This window comes from Nomascus leucogenys, chromosome 11 (genome assembly GCF_006542625.1).
Source record: "Nomascus leucogenys isolate Asia chromosome 11, Asia_NLE_v1, whole genome shotgun sequence".
Classification (NCBI taxonomy): Eukaryota; Metazoa; Chordata; class Mammalia; order Primates; family Hylobatidae; genus Nomascus; species Nomascus leucogenys.
In genome coordinates this window covers 23,347,537-23,365,587 of record NC_044391.1, presented here as the reverse complement: position 1 = coordinate 23,365,587, position 18,051 = coordinate 23,347,537, and the positions used below count along the sequence as shown (strand labels likewise).

At 37.5% G+C, this 18,051-nt stretch overlaps 1 protein-coding gene across 1 annotated transcript in view; it reads right to left on the bottom strand.

The window, feature by feature from the left end:
• Window positions 1-18,051, bottom strand: part of LOC100604804 — a 77,134-nt gene that overhangs the window by 51,320 nt on the left and 7,763 nt on the right. Inside the window, exon 3 of the mRNA XM_030823121.1 lies at window positions 6,503-6,546. Coding sequence (XP_030678981.1) covers window positions 6,503-6,546 — 44 coding nt within the window. The remainder of the gene's footprint in view (window positions 1-6,502; window positions 6,547-18,051) is intronic.

Sequence of the window (18,051 nt, the reverse complement as noted above, 5' to 3'; positions counted from 1 at the left end):
ATAAAATAAGTATAAATATAAATATAAAAATTTGTAAACGTAGAGCCAATCCAAAGATATACATCTTTAACATTTTGAAGGCTTTCTTAGTAGTTTTTCTTCCTAAGAGCATAATAAAAATTGTATATACATGCACACGTTTTTTTCAACATTAGAATCAAACTTTACATAGTTATAAAAAGTCAAACTGTTTATTGTTGCTTTTTACCATTTGGTAGCAATTTACACACAGGCTTCAATCATCAGAATACCCTGGAGTCAGTAGAAAAAGCTTTTATAAATAGTTTTATACAATAGACACTTCCCAGTAGCCAAAAATTAGGCTGTTAAAAAAAAAAAAGCAAAATATACTTTTCTGAGAACACTTAACTTCGAACAAAGCACTGAAACACCAAAGCAGAATGAAAATATCATTTCAACTCCACAAAAAGTAGTCATGATAAAAGGTGTAAATGTCACCTAACTTCAAAGGCCCTCCTCCCTTTTTAAACATGAGTGCAAATACTAACTTGGAAAGATCTCCAAAATATATATAATGTAAAAACAGATAATTTCACAATCACATGTATGTGTAGAAATATCCTATCTAGACAATAAAAGAAAAAATCACTTATGTGGTAAATACATGTACTTATATGAGAAAAGATCAGGAGAGACATACATCAATTCTCACCAGAGGTTGCACTTATTAATGTCAAGAAATGGGTAAAGTGATACATTCACTTATTACCTTGTACTCCTAGAGAAAACCACCACTAATATGGCTCTATTCTTCCCAACCTTTTCTAAGTACATACTACTCAAATATCACCAAGCTTCACAGTGCTATGGCTTTCATTAGCTGTGAAAAAATGTCAGAAAATGTAAGAACATGGAAACAAGTTATCCTTGTGCTACCCCTTGTACTGCTAGAGTCACTCATCTTTGCAAAGTTCTGCTCAAACCTCAACAGCCCATAACATAATCATGGCCTCAAGTTTGAGCCACAGCCCCATGTTTCAATCAGACCACTATCTCCACCCCAATTTCATCTCTTTGGCTATGTTTAGACCACTACTCATCCTTTCTGCAAAAGTAGACAAAAGCATGGCTCTTCTTCCTGGGTTGGACTATCTTAAGGAGTCCCTGTAACAGAGTGGCTTCAGCCCTAACATGTTATAGCTTTTTAGCTTTATAGAAACACATCCTTTCTTCCACCAGCGTACATCCCCACAGAAAGGATAATCAGGTGAGTTCTTTCAAAAAAAAAAAGCCACTAAAGACTCAGAATTACTTATGGAAAAAAGTATTGTGCAGATATTCATGCACAGGTGAGAAATGACTTTTGTGCAAAGTTATTTATTGTAGCATTGTTTGTAAGAGCCAAAGACTGGAAACAACTAAATGTCTATCAGTAGGATCTAGTTCAATAAACAATGATGTATCTATACATAGGACATTGGGAAGCTGTAAAAAAAAATGAGGAATCTTTCTTTATACTGAAAGGAAAAGAAGGTATATATATTTAGATATATAATAAATCTACAATAATATGTCTATACAGATATAGATATATAAACATATATTTAAAGCAAGGTGCAGAACAGTATGTGCAATATACTACCTTTGTAAACAAATGAAAAATAAGAATCAATACTTGTTTTTGCTTGTATATGTTTGAATAAACTATGAAAATTTGCATAAGATATTAAGTACAATATTTACCAATGGAAGGAGCTGCGTCAGAACTGATCAGAGGAGGACACGGATGGTAGGGAAACTTTTATCGTATGTCTTTCTGTTTTTTAAACCATATTTATGTTTTACTTATTCAACCCCTCAGATTTTCAGATTTTCTTTTTTCAAAGTCAAGTCCTTTTAATGGGCCCATGCAAGTGGAATCCTTGCAAGTTAGCCTCCTGACTCAAATACTTGGTATGGTATTTTTTTCCCCAGAAAGTTCCCCTGGGCCTTTTCATATTCAGTCAAATGAGTATGAGATAGACAGAGCACTCTTTTATATCTGATCTCTCCTTGTCTGGGATATACTCTATTTTACAAGCCCACACAGACATATGCATACATGATGACATATATCATGTTTATATAAATGAATATTCTTCAGGTTACAACTCAAACTGTTATAATGATCAGTTATTTCTCACGGACACCAAGGGCAAAAAAACACTTGAACCTCTGGGACAAACCAGAAGCAGAGGTTATTAAGCTATCAGAACTGTCTCTACTATGTACCTATTTTATTCTTCTCTCTTTGTATAGATGGCTTCCTGTACTTCTCTAATCCATATTGTGGTTTAAAAAAAAAGTTGCCAATAGCTCCTGGTGTGTGTGTGTGTGTGTGTGTGTGTGTGTTCTTGTGTGTTCTTGATACAGCCACACACACAGCACCTGGTGTTTTTCTCCTTCTTGTACAAAGGATGGTTTCTATTCTTGCTCTTGCTATTTTCTTTCTTTTTTTTTGGACAGAGTCTTGCTCTGTCACCAGGCTGGAGTGCAGTGGCGCGATCTCAGCTCACTGCAACCTCCACCTCCTGGGTTCAAGCAATTCCCCTGCCTCAGCCTCCCAAGTAGCTGGGACTACAGGCGTGCGCCACCACGCCCAGCTAATTTTTTTGCATTTTAGTAGAGACAGGGTTTCACCATGTTGGCCAGGATAGTCTTGATCTGCTGACCTCATGATCCACCCACCTCAGCCTCCCAAGCTCTTGCTATTTTCCAAATTTCCTGGGCAATGCCATCAATTAGACCAATCAGTTGTACTTTACTAGAAAGTTACATAACAGCCCCAACTCAATTAAGTGCAAAGAGGTGGGTGAAGGAGCAATTCTGAGAAAACTTATTTGGCCAATTTGAGGTAGGTAAATGTCCATTATAATATTATACAAGGTATTTAACCTGGGCTTTTCCTAATTTTGTTGTGATAAAAGCCTTTGTAAATACATTCCTGCACATTTAGCAGACTATTCCTTTGGTCAAACTTGTTTAAGGATTTTGACTCACGAGTAAAAAATGATTTTGCAGAATGATGGCAAGACACCACCAGCAGCAGGATGTAAGCTTGCCTATGTCACTGCTCTTTACCATGTCATACTTGACATCATAACTTTTCATTTTCTTCTAACTTGATTGCATATGTAGTTCTAACTTTATTTATTTTGTAATTTGGGAGCTTCCTCCTTGCTGGCTCCCTGATGTCTTCGAAGTCCAATATAATTATATTATTATTAATAAGATCCCTAAATTCTAAGTCTCTGTAATTTACAAAATGCTTCTCTGATCAAGCACTTTTGGGCTTTATGAAGCGTCCTTTATATTCTTTGAAGTACAATATATACTTAGTCCCTACTCTATGACTTTCGGCTAAAGCATGTGTTTTAATCATCTCTGAATTCTTTGAAACACTTTATTCAAAGATTTTCATGTAATACATGCTCAATAAATACTTGTAGAGTATAATGTGACTGTGTCTTTTATAAAGGCATCTCTTTTATAAAGGCATCAATCCCACTGATGAGGGCAGAGTTCTTTTGGCCAAATAACCTCTTAAATGGTCTCATCATTGCCTGTGACAATATCAGTTAAATTTCAACATGAGTTTTGGAGGAGACAAACATTCAAAGCATAGCAGATTTTAAGGAATAGAAAAATTCCGAAACCTGTTTCTAAGGTTCATTATCCTCCAAGGCCATTTCTGTAATAGCAAAGAAAGGTAAGGTGGTTTGCCAAAATCTGTCTAGTCTCTCTAATATAAACATTCCCACCAGTGTAGACAGTGCCATGTCTTCACATTATTGCTAAGTTGCAACCACTCTTTCTTTGAAATATCTCTAGTATGTATCTTTTTTTTTTTTTAACACTACTCTTATTGCCATTATCCCGGTCCAGGTTCTCCTGATAACACTTGTCTTCACATAAGAAGGCAGAAAAAATTATATACCTATACACGTTACACATAAATTATATATAATATATAAAATCATAAATGTTGTGGAGTTATTTATATTAATATATGTTGTATGATTATATTTATATGTTATATATTTTTATATTTTAATATATGTGGAGGAATTACATATGGAGATATTAACCAAGTTTTTTGCTGTTGTCTTGGTGATCACTACCTCCAGAGTAAATAGTATTCACAGCCTCTGGGGAACATTTATTTGTCCCAGAGAAAGCAGGGCACAAGTTATCATAGGGAAAAACAAAGAAGGCAATGGGCTTTTAAAAAATTTACAACAGAGGACTTAGTCTTGAAAGCCAATGAGCTTTTGATTTGAGATAGCTCAGTTTTTTGAAAAAGAAGTGTTTTGAGCACTAGAAGTTTGGCACTGAATATAAAAAGCCAAAATCCTGAAGAACTTGGTCCATAAAGTTTATACCATAGAGATAAGAGTAGTATCTAACAATAAGAGGGTGAGTTTTTCTGCCCCTACAAGGAGAGGTCTTGGTTGCTATACCACGGGCAGATAAGAAGAGAGCTAGGAAGGAGCCTTACTCCACTTCTCCCCGGGGTTCAAACCAGAATGAAGTTCCAGGGGCTAAGTGAGGTGGAGTTTAGGAGTAGCCTCAAGCATCCCCAGTGTGATACCGGAGAACAACTGACAGCCACTGTACCTCAAAGAGAGGTGTATATGTGACTGAAAGGAGGCCATCAGACCCCAGAATCCTGATGGTTGAAAAAAGGAGGAGGTAGTTTATAGTCTTCATAATCAAGAATTCTGTGAGGTTGTGGTCTCCTAACATAGGCCAAAGGGATAGAGGCAGACAACCAAAACCATATGGAATTTCTGTCTCAGCAGATGCCAGTGGAAGATCAAGGACAAATGAAGAGCAAATATCCCCTTCCTGGTTATTGCATAATTTTAGCACAAACCTTCAGAAACTCAGATGTAACTTAAGGAAAAGTGTGCAGAAATAAATCCTGATTGAGGATTTTAAAATAAAATTGTAAAAACTGAGCTCCCTTAAAATCAACAAGATTAATTTTTTCACCATTATGTAGAATAAAGACTTAAAATAGAGGGTAAAATGAGAGGAAAGGGATACTAATTTCTATATTTATGTATAATATACAGTATACTTAAGCACATAATATATTATTACATAGTATAATTATTATATAATTACATATTATTACATAATATATTATATACATAATGCATATTATGTATAAATATAAAATATTTAAGTATATTCTTACTATATTATATACATAATGCATATTATGTTTCAGTTATATATAAAATATTTAAGTATATACTTACTGTATTATATATATAATATGCATGTTGGGTATATACTGCCCCACATACATAATATGCATTATGTATATAATATAGTAAGTATATACTTAAACATTTTATATATTTCAATATTTGAAAATTTCCATATGTATGAAAAAATTAAGACATACACGTTCTCAATACCAAAAATTATAATTTGAGACCAAGAGACAAAATATAGTGTGATATATCTATAACACACACACACACACACACGCACACACACATACTGTTGGTAGTGATTCACTTTATCCTGGAAAGATAATATTAAATAGATGGTACAGCTTACACTTGATAGTATCTTAGAATCAAGAAGCCATGGTAGTATTTGTTTTAACAAACTCACTGATGTGTAGACATCCTTGGAGAGGCAGAATGGCATATGATGCAGGGGTGAGACTTGAGAATCCCACCTTCACCAGTTTTGAGCTATCTAGGGCAAGCTGTGTAACCTTTCTGGAACCAATAATAAAATTCCAAATTTCTAGGGCTGATGAAAAGAGTAAATAAATTAATGCCCACAAAGAACTTAGTTATGCACCTACCTCATAGTCAGCAGAAAATAAACATTGTTATTATTATCATTTGTGAACATTTTAAAGCATAATGTTTGCTTTTCTGTGTCACACTTCTGAATGTTATTTATAAATGTGCATGATCTAACTATTATACAACAAAGAAACTCTTGGATTTTAAAGTTAGTCTTTAATTTACACACAATCATCTCTATGGGGTAGAAAAAATTCTAAAACAAACTCTAAACTCATTCTTAATTTTAAAATGGTTAAATACACTTAATTCAAACTGCCATGTGTAATTGAGACCAACAGTCTGTGAAAAAGCCAAGCCAGAGAAAATAGAAGATTCCAAATGGTGCTTGATAAACATTCATTCAGTACCACAAATACTTATACAGGGGAAAAGATGAATTATTTAATTGGGCAGCAGTTATTGTTAAAGGAAAATAAAGTGGAAAAAACTGAAATATTTAGGTACCTATCAAGAAGTGATGAAAGCCAGCTGTGGAAAAATATTCTGTAAGAGAGTTTCTGTATTACAAAGGAAATAGCTGTACAATGTCAAGAAGGGAATTGGCGAGATGGAAAGCAAGGAAACCCACAACAATAGTCATAGTCACAAAAGCAGTGTCCACATATAAACTCAGCATCTTCTTACTGTGCTGTGGTTTGAAGATTTTGTTTCATCACTGTTATCACCTCTGCAAGATCAGCAGGTGGAAGCAGAAACCAGCCGGGGTGGACTGCAAAGCGAATAGAACTAATGATTAGAATAAGTCATGTAAATGTCTTTCTTAAGAATTTGATGATGGAGAAATGTAAGGCATTAACCTAGTAAGAAAAGAAGCTGGGCTAAATAAAGAATGGTTGTTTGGATCACTTGTTTTAACTTCCGTAATGTCTTGAGCACATATACAGCCAGAAGAAAAAGGATGGGTCAAAAGCACGAGAGCAGGGGATGGCGGAGGAAGCCAGAATGTGTGGGCACAGATTGAAGGCTGAGACTTGGAAAGGGGTAGAAATGTTGCCTCTGGGATAATAGGAAGTAGATAAAAATAGGTTTAAGCCTAGAAGTCTGATGATGGCAAGGGAGCTAAACTCAGGGAGTTTGTGCCTAACAATCTTTTCTTAGAGAAGTAACTGGCTAGAAAATCTCTGAAAGTGAAGTGAGAAGAAATATGCTCAAAGAAAATGTTGTTAATAAATACCAGTGTTTTGTTTGCTCCTTTGAAAACACTGCTTCATTTTCTGTAATGAGGTAACTAAAGTCTTATCTCAAGAAACGTGGTTAAATATGACTGCAGAAAACTCAGGCTATAAAAACTCAGGCTTCCAGGTAGAGTCTACCTATAGCAGGACTGATACCCTGTCTACATAGCTTTGTCTGGGGCTCAACAATTGCTTTTCATAACATTTTCTTTAAGAAACTAGGGAGTTAATACTGGGTATTGCATTTATAATTTATTTGGAATAAGATATTCTGGTACTTCATGAATGTCCTTAAAAAAATCTAAGAAACAAGAAAATATTAGAGCCTTTCCCTAGTAAGAAAAAAAAAATGTTAAGCCTAGGAAGGAATTGATGTGTCCCTCCAGCTTTATTAGAAACCCAAACCACTGATTATCAGGTCTGGTGTGTGCTGCTTGGTTGCCCTGAACAAATGAGCCATGGACACAATTATAAAAGAAAGACATCAGACTAGGCAAACTATCATTTCGAAAGAATTGAGACAGCCATATTGTATGTTAACTATCAGCTCATCTACCTCCTCCCTGGTGTCACTTCTCTTCAGAGGCTACTTAATCTCATCGAGACAAGACAGCCTGCCTAATTGATACAGAAAACGAACACCTTTTGATCTTATATCAAACAAGAGTTAGACTAAAAGAAGGATACAGCAGGCAAGATGACTGTCTTCCAAAGGAGAATTAACACTGCAGGAAGGAAAGTAGGAAAGCAGAATATCTTACTTTGGAATTCCATAAACTAGGTTTACTTAAATAAGGATTGAAAAGTAATAAGTTCGTCCCACTGAATGAATAGGGTTTGTTTGTTCTTAGTGATAAAGCAGAAAGAATACTGCAGCTGTGAAATCTTTCAAAATTATCGATTTTCAAATAAGTGTTACATTAGTGATGGAAAGCACAATAGAAGTATAATAAATGTGAGAACACCTGCCTTTTAGCACTTAACTGTAAAGGACAGGGGTTTCTCAACATCCACCTTTAGTGCTGCCATATACTGCCCCTACTAAATAATTTTCTAGGAAGAGAAGAAATTTCTTGGAAGAGACTTGTGATTTAAATAGCATTCAGTATGCTTTGTATAGAAATTATTTAGCTACAGGGGTGAAGAACTGGCTTTGCAATGACCAGAGTATCTGTGAATATACTAGTGTGTCTGTGAAGTTATCAGGCCATTATTTATACATCAAGAAAATCATAGAAAGGTATGTTCTCTATTCTAATGCAAAAGGTAATTTAATAATTATATCTGTTACAGTTTACATAGTTAATATAATGGTAGTTTGGAGAACTAGTCCAAGAGTATGCTTACATGAGTGAGATTAAATAAATGTTGGTATTCAGGGAGAAGATATTAGGAAGAATACAGTGTTTTCTTTTTAGATACAGACGATTTGAAAAATAACATGCTCTCTAGTTTAGTGGTTCTACCAATTGGATCACAGTCTTGATATATATGAAAAACTTAGGATATCTGATATTTGGAAAAGTATATCCTCCCACTAACTGACATTTTTTAAGGCTGGGAACGATGAAGAAATACTACAAAACAGTGCCAGAAAGGAATGAAGGCAGAATAAAATAACATCTTTTTCTTACCAGAGATAGTATCTATAATAATGAATAACCAAATCAACAACTAATATTGATTTAAATGAGTCTGGTAAAAAAAAATATGGTTGTCTGATTAGAATACAGTATATGAGTGTCTTCAAAATAAATTCTGGCCCTCTTGGGATTTTTCTTCCAGTAATTCACAAGTCCACACTTTAAACTACTCACTACCCGATTGTCCATTTCTTTCTTCTCATTTAAAATTTACACTGGTTCTTTGTTCTACCATCTTAACGGCACCATGGCTGCTGTTTACTGAACTCCTATGAGACCCACTTCCACTTTCTAAATTAATGCAGCACCTGGCTTTTGATTTTCCTCCACACAGTCATTCTTCATCATCACCTCTGACAACTTCAAAATTCATGCTAGGCACCCATGAGATACTTCAACTATATAATCCCATAATCTTGCTACCTGTAATCCTCCAACCCCATCTACCTGAGTCATGCACCAGCAAGATCATTTGCTGAATTTAATTATTACCAGTGCTAAGAATATTCATTCTCCACACACAACCACAGTTCTACCACTGCACCTCTCCACCTTCCCATCTCCTTCCTTGTTTTCTGCTCACCAAGTTCTATAAACACTAAAACTCTCATAGTTTAATGCATCCATTAACTTTCTGCAAAATGGAAGGTTCCTCTAGTTTCTTCTTTTCAGCCCTTTTTATCATCCTTTCTAACACGGAGTCTCCAGTTCTCATTACCCACCATGTCAGTGGGTAAACTTGCATCATACACACTCTCTAATTTTTCTGCTTTTGCTGATAAGAATTGCTGGAGAAAACCTGGGACTGCCCTGGCTCACTATAACATACTGACGCTAGCTTCCACTGTGCTGGAAACGCCAACAACAATCCTCTGATTCATTGCTGGGAACATTCTCCCTAACAGCTCTACAAACATCATTCTTACTCACTTACCCAAAGCCTTTTGTATCTTCCCTGTACCATTCATGCAACGACTTTGTGAAGCAATCAACTACAAACTGGTCTCATCTACCCTCCCCTCCTCTTCACCTCAATATACAGATGTCTCTTCACTTAACTCTCTCCATTTCCATATGCCTTAAAGGCACTATTACCACCATTTACCTAACCCCCAATCCTATATCTTTAGCCTTGAGATCTCTCCCGAAGTCCAATGCCACATTAAAAGTTTCTTATAACATGTCCCAGTGCTTAGTCTAGAGCTGGCACAGGGTTGACACCCAGTAGATATTTATCGAATGAATGAATAAATGAATCTATACCTGAATGTGCTACTTTCAATACAATCCTAAAAAAAAAAGTAGAGTTACTGGAAAAGAAAGAAAAAGAATCATCAAAGAGAAAGAATGTTTTATTTTGGGGTGGAAAGCAGCTTTCTGCTCCTTCTGCTCCAGTTGCTACTATTATCTTCAAATCTAGTACTGAAGCATTCCAGTGATTTTTTTTTTTAACTGAGGTTTTTAGGGTTGTTTGGAATATGGAATTGGGCATACATAAGATTAATCTAGCTGAAATAAAAACAACCAGATTGGATATGCAATATTTTAAAGGGCAATAGTTAAATATATATTACTTAAATACACAGTATATCTAAAGTTATATCCTTATAAAAGCAGAAGGTGCATAAAATCACCCCCGAACCTTTCTGATCATGAGCATTCTTTTTGCTACCTTCGGATTCTTACAGTCTGGTGACTACTGTGCTTTCTACGTTCTTCGAATATATAGGATGTTTATGATAATGTAAAAAATGGTCACTTACCACATTGTTCTATATGCTTCCCCACATGCTGTTTCTATTATGTATACTATTTTAAATTTCTTATGATCTTGTTTAAAATATGTGTTTATAAATTTTAAATTCTGTTTTTCTGATTTCTTCATCTATGATTTTTTGCCCCTCAAATGTGGATGAATTCCAGGAAGCCAAGATCTGAGCAGGGGAAGGAGAAGAATGGCAAATAAACATCTTCCAGTGTCGGGTTAGGAAGATATTTGATCTTTCAATGTGTTCAACAAATGGGTTTAATAATGCACATTTCGGTATAAAACAGTTCACAACAGAAATATTTGCTACTCAGCCCATTTATCCTGGGAATTACACAACATGGACCATTTTCAATAATTCTTTCCATTATAATGATTTCCTCCTGCTCAAGCAAGAGAGATGTACAAACCAGTTTTGTCTAGAAATGTAGTATGTTGAGATATAAACGGATTGAAGAAAAATTAAACACAAACATTTTCATCACTTTGGTTTGGTGTTATAGTCTTTTTCAAAGTAATTTAACCTTCCTAAAACTTTCCAACAGAATATAAAGTTGCTTTTTATTCAGAATCTATACAACTAGAAAAGCAGATTTATTTTAAAGGCATAGTAAAGTACTGGTAGACCAAAACAAAAGAAGAAGATATATTTTTAGGAGACCTGTTGGTTTCTTTTAATTTTGTAGCTTAAAGATCTTGAAGTGCCTTTTGAACAACAAAAAATAACACTATGTTTAATATAATTTTATATTCACTTAATTTTATAGCCTAATATAATAACCCATGTAGATTCTATAGATACTTTTACTTATTAAAACCATTTAATTACGTAGACTTCTTCAAACATTCTGAATGAATATAAGTATAACATCATTCATTTAATCATTCATTCATTTATTCAGCAGACAGGTATAGAATGTATGGAGTAAATTATGAGTTAATTCTCCAAGGAGTTTTTCAAGTGATAGAAAGAATTAATATATATTTACATTTCACCATAACTTATAATAATAATTGTCACAAAAGAGATGTTATAAAAATGAATAAGACTATAGAGATCTGTGATAATTATTTCATTACTGTGACAATTCAGTGCATCAAACTGTGTGTTTTACAAGGCTGCCCAAACGAAAATCACACAAAGCACTGCCCTTATTCATGGTTTTAGGTTTTGTGTTCTTAGAATTTTTTACCATGTTTGCCTAATTCTTGGGAAGCAAAAATTCAAGGCACAGTTACTTACTGAGCATGTATTGTAAGGCACTAAGCTGGGCACTAGTCATATATATTAAAAATAAATAGAGTATGCATAGTCTCTTCACTTGAGGAATTCCTAATCTAATAGAAGAAAGAAAAAAAAGTGTTTCCACTGAACACGTCTTTCATTCCTTCCTACATTCTCAGCATCATTGGAGTTGAACTTTATTAGGCACCAAAGCAACCGCATTATTTTATCAATGCCCCTTAGGAGCAGCAAGCAAGACAATTGGTTATGGTTGATTTTACGGTTAGCCCGTGATTGTTGATAAGACGAGTCAGTGTTTTCTAAAGAAACAGACATTGCTGGTACAACCCACACATGGGTTAAAAGTGCTGAGATGGCATTTCTGATCAACTTGAACAACGAGGAGTCTTTGATAAAGAGTCTCTGAGCTCTAAAAGTAGGGGCTGCTTGAAAGAGCAAAATTCTATCTCGGAAGTGAGAACTGTGAAAGATTTGCCTATGAAGACTCTTCCTGGTGACATGACAGGTCTTTCCCCTGCAGAACTCTAACTCTGTGAATGAGAGCAGAAACAGCAGAAGGAAGAGAGAAGATAGAGAGCTAATGCAGAACAGACTGTAGTGTATGACAGAGGATGTATAGAAAAAAGTAAGGAAAGGCAGAACTTATGGGCGGGAGGGAGGGAGAGAAGGAAGAGAAGAAAAGGGAAAAAAGGGTGAACGGAAGGAAGGAAAAGACTGCACATATAACACTAGAAGCAAGGGCTCAAAGGGTGTGGTGACTGTAACCCACTGGACTCAGTGCAATGCAGTAAATCCTGTGCCAGGTGCACAGGAACAAGGACAGTAAAACTCTAAGGAGTGACAGCTGTTTTTTCAGGAGGAATATTAGTAATAATCATAGCTAACACATACTCACTATGTACCATCCTGTAAATGCTTACATAGATTAACTCAATAAATCCTCAGTACATAGCTACTCCAGAGGCTGAGGAAGGAGGATTGCTTGAGCCCAGAAGTTCAAGGCTGCAGTGAACTATGATTGCACCACTGCATTCCAGCCTAGGTGACAGAACAAGACCCTGTCAAAAAAAGACAAAAAAAAAAAACACACACACACACACAGGGAGTCTTATCAATTATCAACTATCTTATCGACTGAGACTCAGGGAAGTTAAGCAACTTACCCAAGGTCACAAAGCTAACACGTGACAGAGCCTGGATTTGAACCAACATAGTCTGGCCCCAGTATCCCCATTCTTAGGCACTACGCTACGCCTCTCATCAAGCATGCAAGAAGCTGAAGCAATAAGCTGATGGATTGAGACTTGAATCTGGCCACCTCTGGCTTTCAAACTGTTTCTCACTCTCTATGAGGAAAGACAAATGTTTTAAACAAAACTCATACTTGTTACACACACATTCCAGTGTAGGAGATAATTTCAATTAATGGAATATACTTACTCTATAGTCTTAGTAATTTTATATTTAATTTTGTCTTTGGTGTGTGAGACAAATTATCCTTAAGTAATACCTTTAACAATCCCAGCTGAAGGCTGCTAGTAGGAAATTGGTTGAATATAAAATACCTAAATTTAAGAAGATTATACTAAGGTATATATTATAGACAGTTATTCTCAACTGGTAAACTGTAACCCAGCCAAGGACAGGCCAGTTGCAAGCCCAGGTATAAAAGGGGAGTTCATTCATTCATTCAAATATTTATTTAGTGCCCACTACATGCCAAATGCTTATTTTAGTGATACAAGAGCATATATAGCAAAGTTCTTGCTCTCCTGTAGAAAACATTCTGGTGGGTATGGTGGAGGCTGACACTACACAAATAAATGAATAACCCTATAATGTGTCAGATGGTGACAACTGCTGAGAACAAAAAATAAAGTGAAGTTAAGATGGAGAAAGGGAAAGACTGGGGTGAATGCAATTTAGGTAGGGTGGTCAGAGAATGCCCCTCTGGTGACTTTTGAGTGAGCCCTGAAGGAAGTGAGGAAGACAGACCTGTGGGTGAAGAGTTTTCAGCCATAGGGAACAAAGTGCAAAGGCTCAGAGGTGTGATGTGCTTCGTGAGTTCAGGAACGGCAAGGGAGCCAGTGTGGATGCCATAGAGAAAGCAAGAGGGAGAGTGAGGAGAAGAATTAGAGTAGTGGTGGAGTAGGGTCAGATTGTGTAAGGACTTACAAACCATGGAAGGGACTTAGATTTTACTCTGAGAGAACGGAGATGTCACTGAAGGGTCTGAATACTGAAGAGGACTGATATGATCTGGCTTTGGTTTTAAAAGGATCACTTTGACTGTTGTGTGCAGAAGGCAGAGGGCCAAGGACAGAAACAGGGTGATCAGTTGGGAGCCTACTGCAACACATGCAACAGACCAGGTGAAAGATGAAGGTGGCTGCACCAGTAGTCGAGCTGTATCTATAAGGCTAGCAGGATTTGCTGATGGATTGCCTATAGCATATGCAAAAAAGACAGGAATCAAACTTGGTTGGTAAATTTTTGACTAAGTGACCAAAGAATTCATTTCTTAATTTACTATGATGAAAACAAATGCCGGTGAAGGAATTTGGGGAGGTCGGTTTTGGATGTGTAAGTTTGAGATGCCTGTTAGACATTTATGCAGAAACATCCGGTAGGCAGATGGATATACATGTCTGGAACTCAAAGAGGATATCTGAATGGAGATATAAATTTTGGAGTGTCAGTATGCAAATAATACATAAAGTCATGGAGCTAGATGAGGTCACCCAGAGTGAGAGTGGAGAGGGGAAGATGAAGTCTGAGCAGTAAGCCCCAGAATATAGCAATCTAGAGGTCGGGAAGAGGAAGATGTAACCAACAAGGGAGTGAGTAGGAGAGGCTGTGAGGGAGGAGGACGAAGCAAGAGAGTGAAGTCCTGGGGACACTGAAGGCAGCAGTTCAAGAAGGGTGAGCAGGCAAAGTGCATGGGACTTTTCCCTTGATGTCTTCTATTTTCTCAATGAAATAAAAAGCAAAGGCATCATGACAATGAGGCCAGAAAGAAGGTGCTGGAGATTTGGGAAGATAGGAGAAGAAATGAAATAATCTCTGGAAAGCAGGATAGAGAATTGACTAGGGAAATACAGTAGCATTGCCTACAAGTGGTGTGCTATTAAAGAAAGCTGCTCTTTTAGCAAACACAGAAGAGGGTGGATTGGAGGCCAGGTGCGATAGCTCATGCCTGTAATCCCAGCACTGTGGGAGGCCTAGGTGGGTGGATAGCTTGAGCTCAGGAGTTTGAGACCAGCTTGGGCAACATGGTGATACCCTGTCTCTACAAAAAATACAAAAAAAAAAAAAAAAAATTAACCAAGTGTAGTGGTGGCATGCATGTGGTCCCAGCTACTTGGGAGACTGAGGTGGGAAGATCACTTGAGCCCAGGAGGCAGAGGTTTCAGTGAGCGGAGATCATCCCACTGCACTCCAGCCTGGGTGACAGAGCAAGACTCTGTTTCAAAAAAAAAAAAAGAAAAAAGAAAAGAAAAGATGGTGGGTGGGTTGGGTGGCTCTGATTTGCAAAATTCAATGTCAGACTTGCTCAGCTTCAGTGTCAGACAGAAGATTTGAAGAAGTTGTGGGGAGGACCCTAACAGAGTTAAGGCCAACCCCATGGGAGCATTGGCCTCTAGTGCCTGGTCAGAACAGGACTGCATTAGATAAAGTATTTTCCAGGGTGGCCTAAAACAACTGAATCAGAGAGTGCCTGACACTCACTGGCGGTTGAGTAGAAAAGCCAAAGGTGAAGGCTAACAGTGAGAAGAAGCCGTAAGTTTGAAAAGAGTTATTAAGTCAGCAAGTAGGAAGCAGTGTAGGCAGGCAGGGAAAAGGAGAGTGAAACAGGTCGGGTTTGTGGTTAGGGTTGAGGCAATGAATACTAGAAGCCTGATGGAAACACATTTTTATGTGCACAGCACAGGGGAAGGCTTGATAACTTCAATGGGAGTAAATGAGTTTGTAGAGGAACAATTCAACTGCTGATTGTTAAGTCTTAGAAGATACCTCCAGATGTCAGGCAGGACCAAGAGGAAAAGCTGGCAATGCAACACAAAAGAACACTGAATCAAGAAATGGCAGAAGTCGTGTGTCATGACAGCTAAGAGAGAAGAGAATTTTGAGAAAAGATCGAAAACCAGTGTTAGAATTGCAGAGCCTAACAACTAAGAAAACCTGCTTCTGAGTGCATCAGTGATGGTGTTGGAAAGAACAATTTCATGAGAGTTGAAGGAGCAAACATCCCTTGAAGGTGAAGGAGACTGGAAGTGTAAAATGAATGCCCACATCTGGAATGTCCACCCCAGACCTTCCATCGGGTAGGTAGCACTGGCTACACAATCGGCATGGTCCAGTCCAAAATAAAAATGTGGGACACCTAATTCAAAAATTATTAAGATGGCGAAGCAGAAATTATACCAAGTCTAGGACCTGTGCTACACTGAAGGACGCATGAAGCTGGCCCCACAGATAGGAAAGAAGAAAAGTAGAATGTCATCTGGAAACAGCAGTGGCTTTCTCTAGGATGGTAGGTCTGGTTGTTATTTTAAGGCAGAGCTAGGCAAAGGTGAAAAGCTCTCTATTCCCTGTGCCACTAGATATTTTTATTTGTCATCTCAAATTCAAAACCTTCATCAAGTCATCTTCTTTCGCCGTCTTTCTTTTATCTCTTGTGAGCTGCACCATTTTTTTTAATACCTCAAACCCAAAACCTAATAAGGAGTTTGGTCCTATGCTTCAGTTTCATTGTCTGCAAAATGGAGATAATTGGGTATCAATAGGCAAATTACATAAAGTGCTTAGAGCTATCCTGGCAGGACTCTTCTCATTATTCTGTTTGTCTTATTAACCAAATCCTGTCAAATGTTTACTTTGAATTCTTTCTGGTAGACATTCTTTTTTCCCCTCTTTCCTAGACTATCACCAGGGGTCTTTTCACCACTTGTAGGATCCTGAAGATTGGCTTCTCTGACTCCCACGTTCTGCACCTGCGACTGCCAAGTCATCTTTCTTCTGTGGCTTTTGTCCTATCACTGCTCCAAGAACTACCTTTTCTGCTGGCAAATCTTAAATCAATTGTGTTTTCTGCCTAATAATTAGGTTTAAGCTTCCCTGCCTGGATTTCATGGCTCTTTTTGACGTAGCGTGGACCTGGGTGGGTCAGATTGATTTAGCTTCCTGAGCTTCCCATCCACCATTCTATACGCTCCTGTTGAGGGAAGCCATGATGGTGCAACCCAAAGATGGAGACTGAGGGTGTCAGAACAATAAAAATGAAGACCTTTACCAGCCCTGCCTAAGAGTTCATCCTCAAAGGAGATAACATGGAATCCATTATAAGAAAACAGGTAAGATGTGGCCTAGAAGTGTGTACCAGGTGACTTCTGAGGTGGAAAATTATCTGATGACACCTGTGTTTCTTGTGATATATCTTTCGTTCAACCTGTACTTACTGTCTGAGGATGCTGGACTAGGACTCAGATATAAAGAAAGTCCTCAGTCCCTCCCACCTTTGAGTCCATCATCCTTTATAGTCCTGTGCATATAGTCCTATATACATTTTTATAGCCTCTCTTAGTAGGAGTCAGTGGAGAAGTACAGCAACTATGTGGTCAAGGTACCAGATGGCCTATGGATAGGGATAAGAAAACTGTGAGAAAAATGGCTGACAAGGTAACATTTGCATATCAAAGGCTAAGAAGCCAAGGAACTGTGGAAATATCCATGGGAGGTTAAAAAAAAAGGTGAGGGGCAAGTGTGGTGGCTCCCCTTGAGTGTTTTTCGGGAGAGAGTGTAGGGTAGGAAATGTAGTGTCATGCTACACCAAGAAGATAAGGCAAGTGGTAGGGAAGAGATGGACATGGTGACTGTATTAGTCCATTTTCACATTACTACAAAGATACTACCCAAGACTGGATAATTTATAAACAAAGGAATTTAATTGGCTCACAGTTCTGCATGGCTGGGGAGGCCTCAGGAAACTTACAATTATGGCGCAAGGGGAAAGAGGCACCTTCTTCGCAAGGCAGCAGGACAGAGAGCAAGCAAGAGCAGGGAAAATTGCCTTATAAAACCATCAAATCTCATGAGAACTCACTGTCACAAGAACAGCATGGGGGAAACCACCCCCAAGACCCAATCACCTCCCTCCCTTGACACATGGGGATTACAATTTAAGATTTGGGTGGGGACACAGAGCCAAACCATATCAGTGACAAACAGGGGGACACTCAGCACTTCAACAGAAATGGGAGGGGACATAGTGACTATGGGAGAGTAACCAATGAGGGACCTTTTGCAGTTAGGCAGCAAATTATGGGGTTTTAAAGACAAATGCCAGCAAATATATGGGGTATAGATTTAAGGGACATAATGG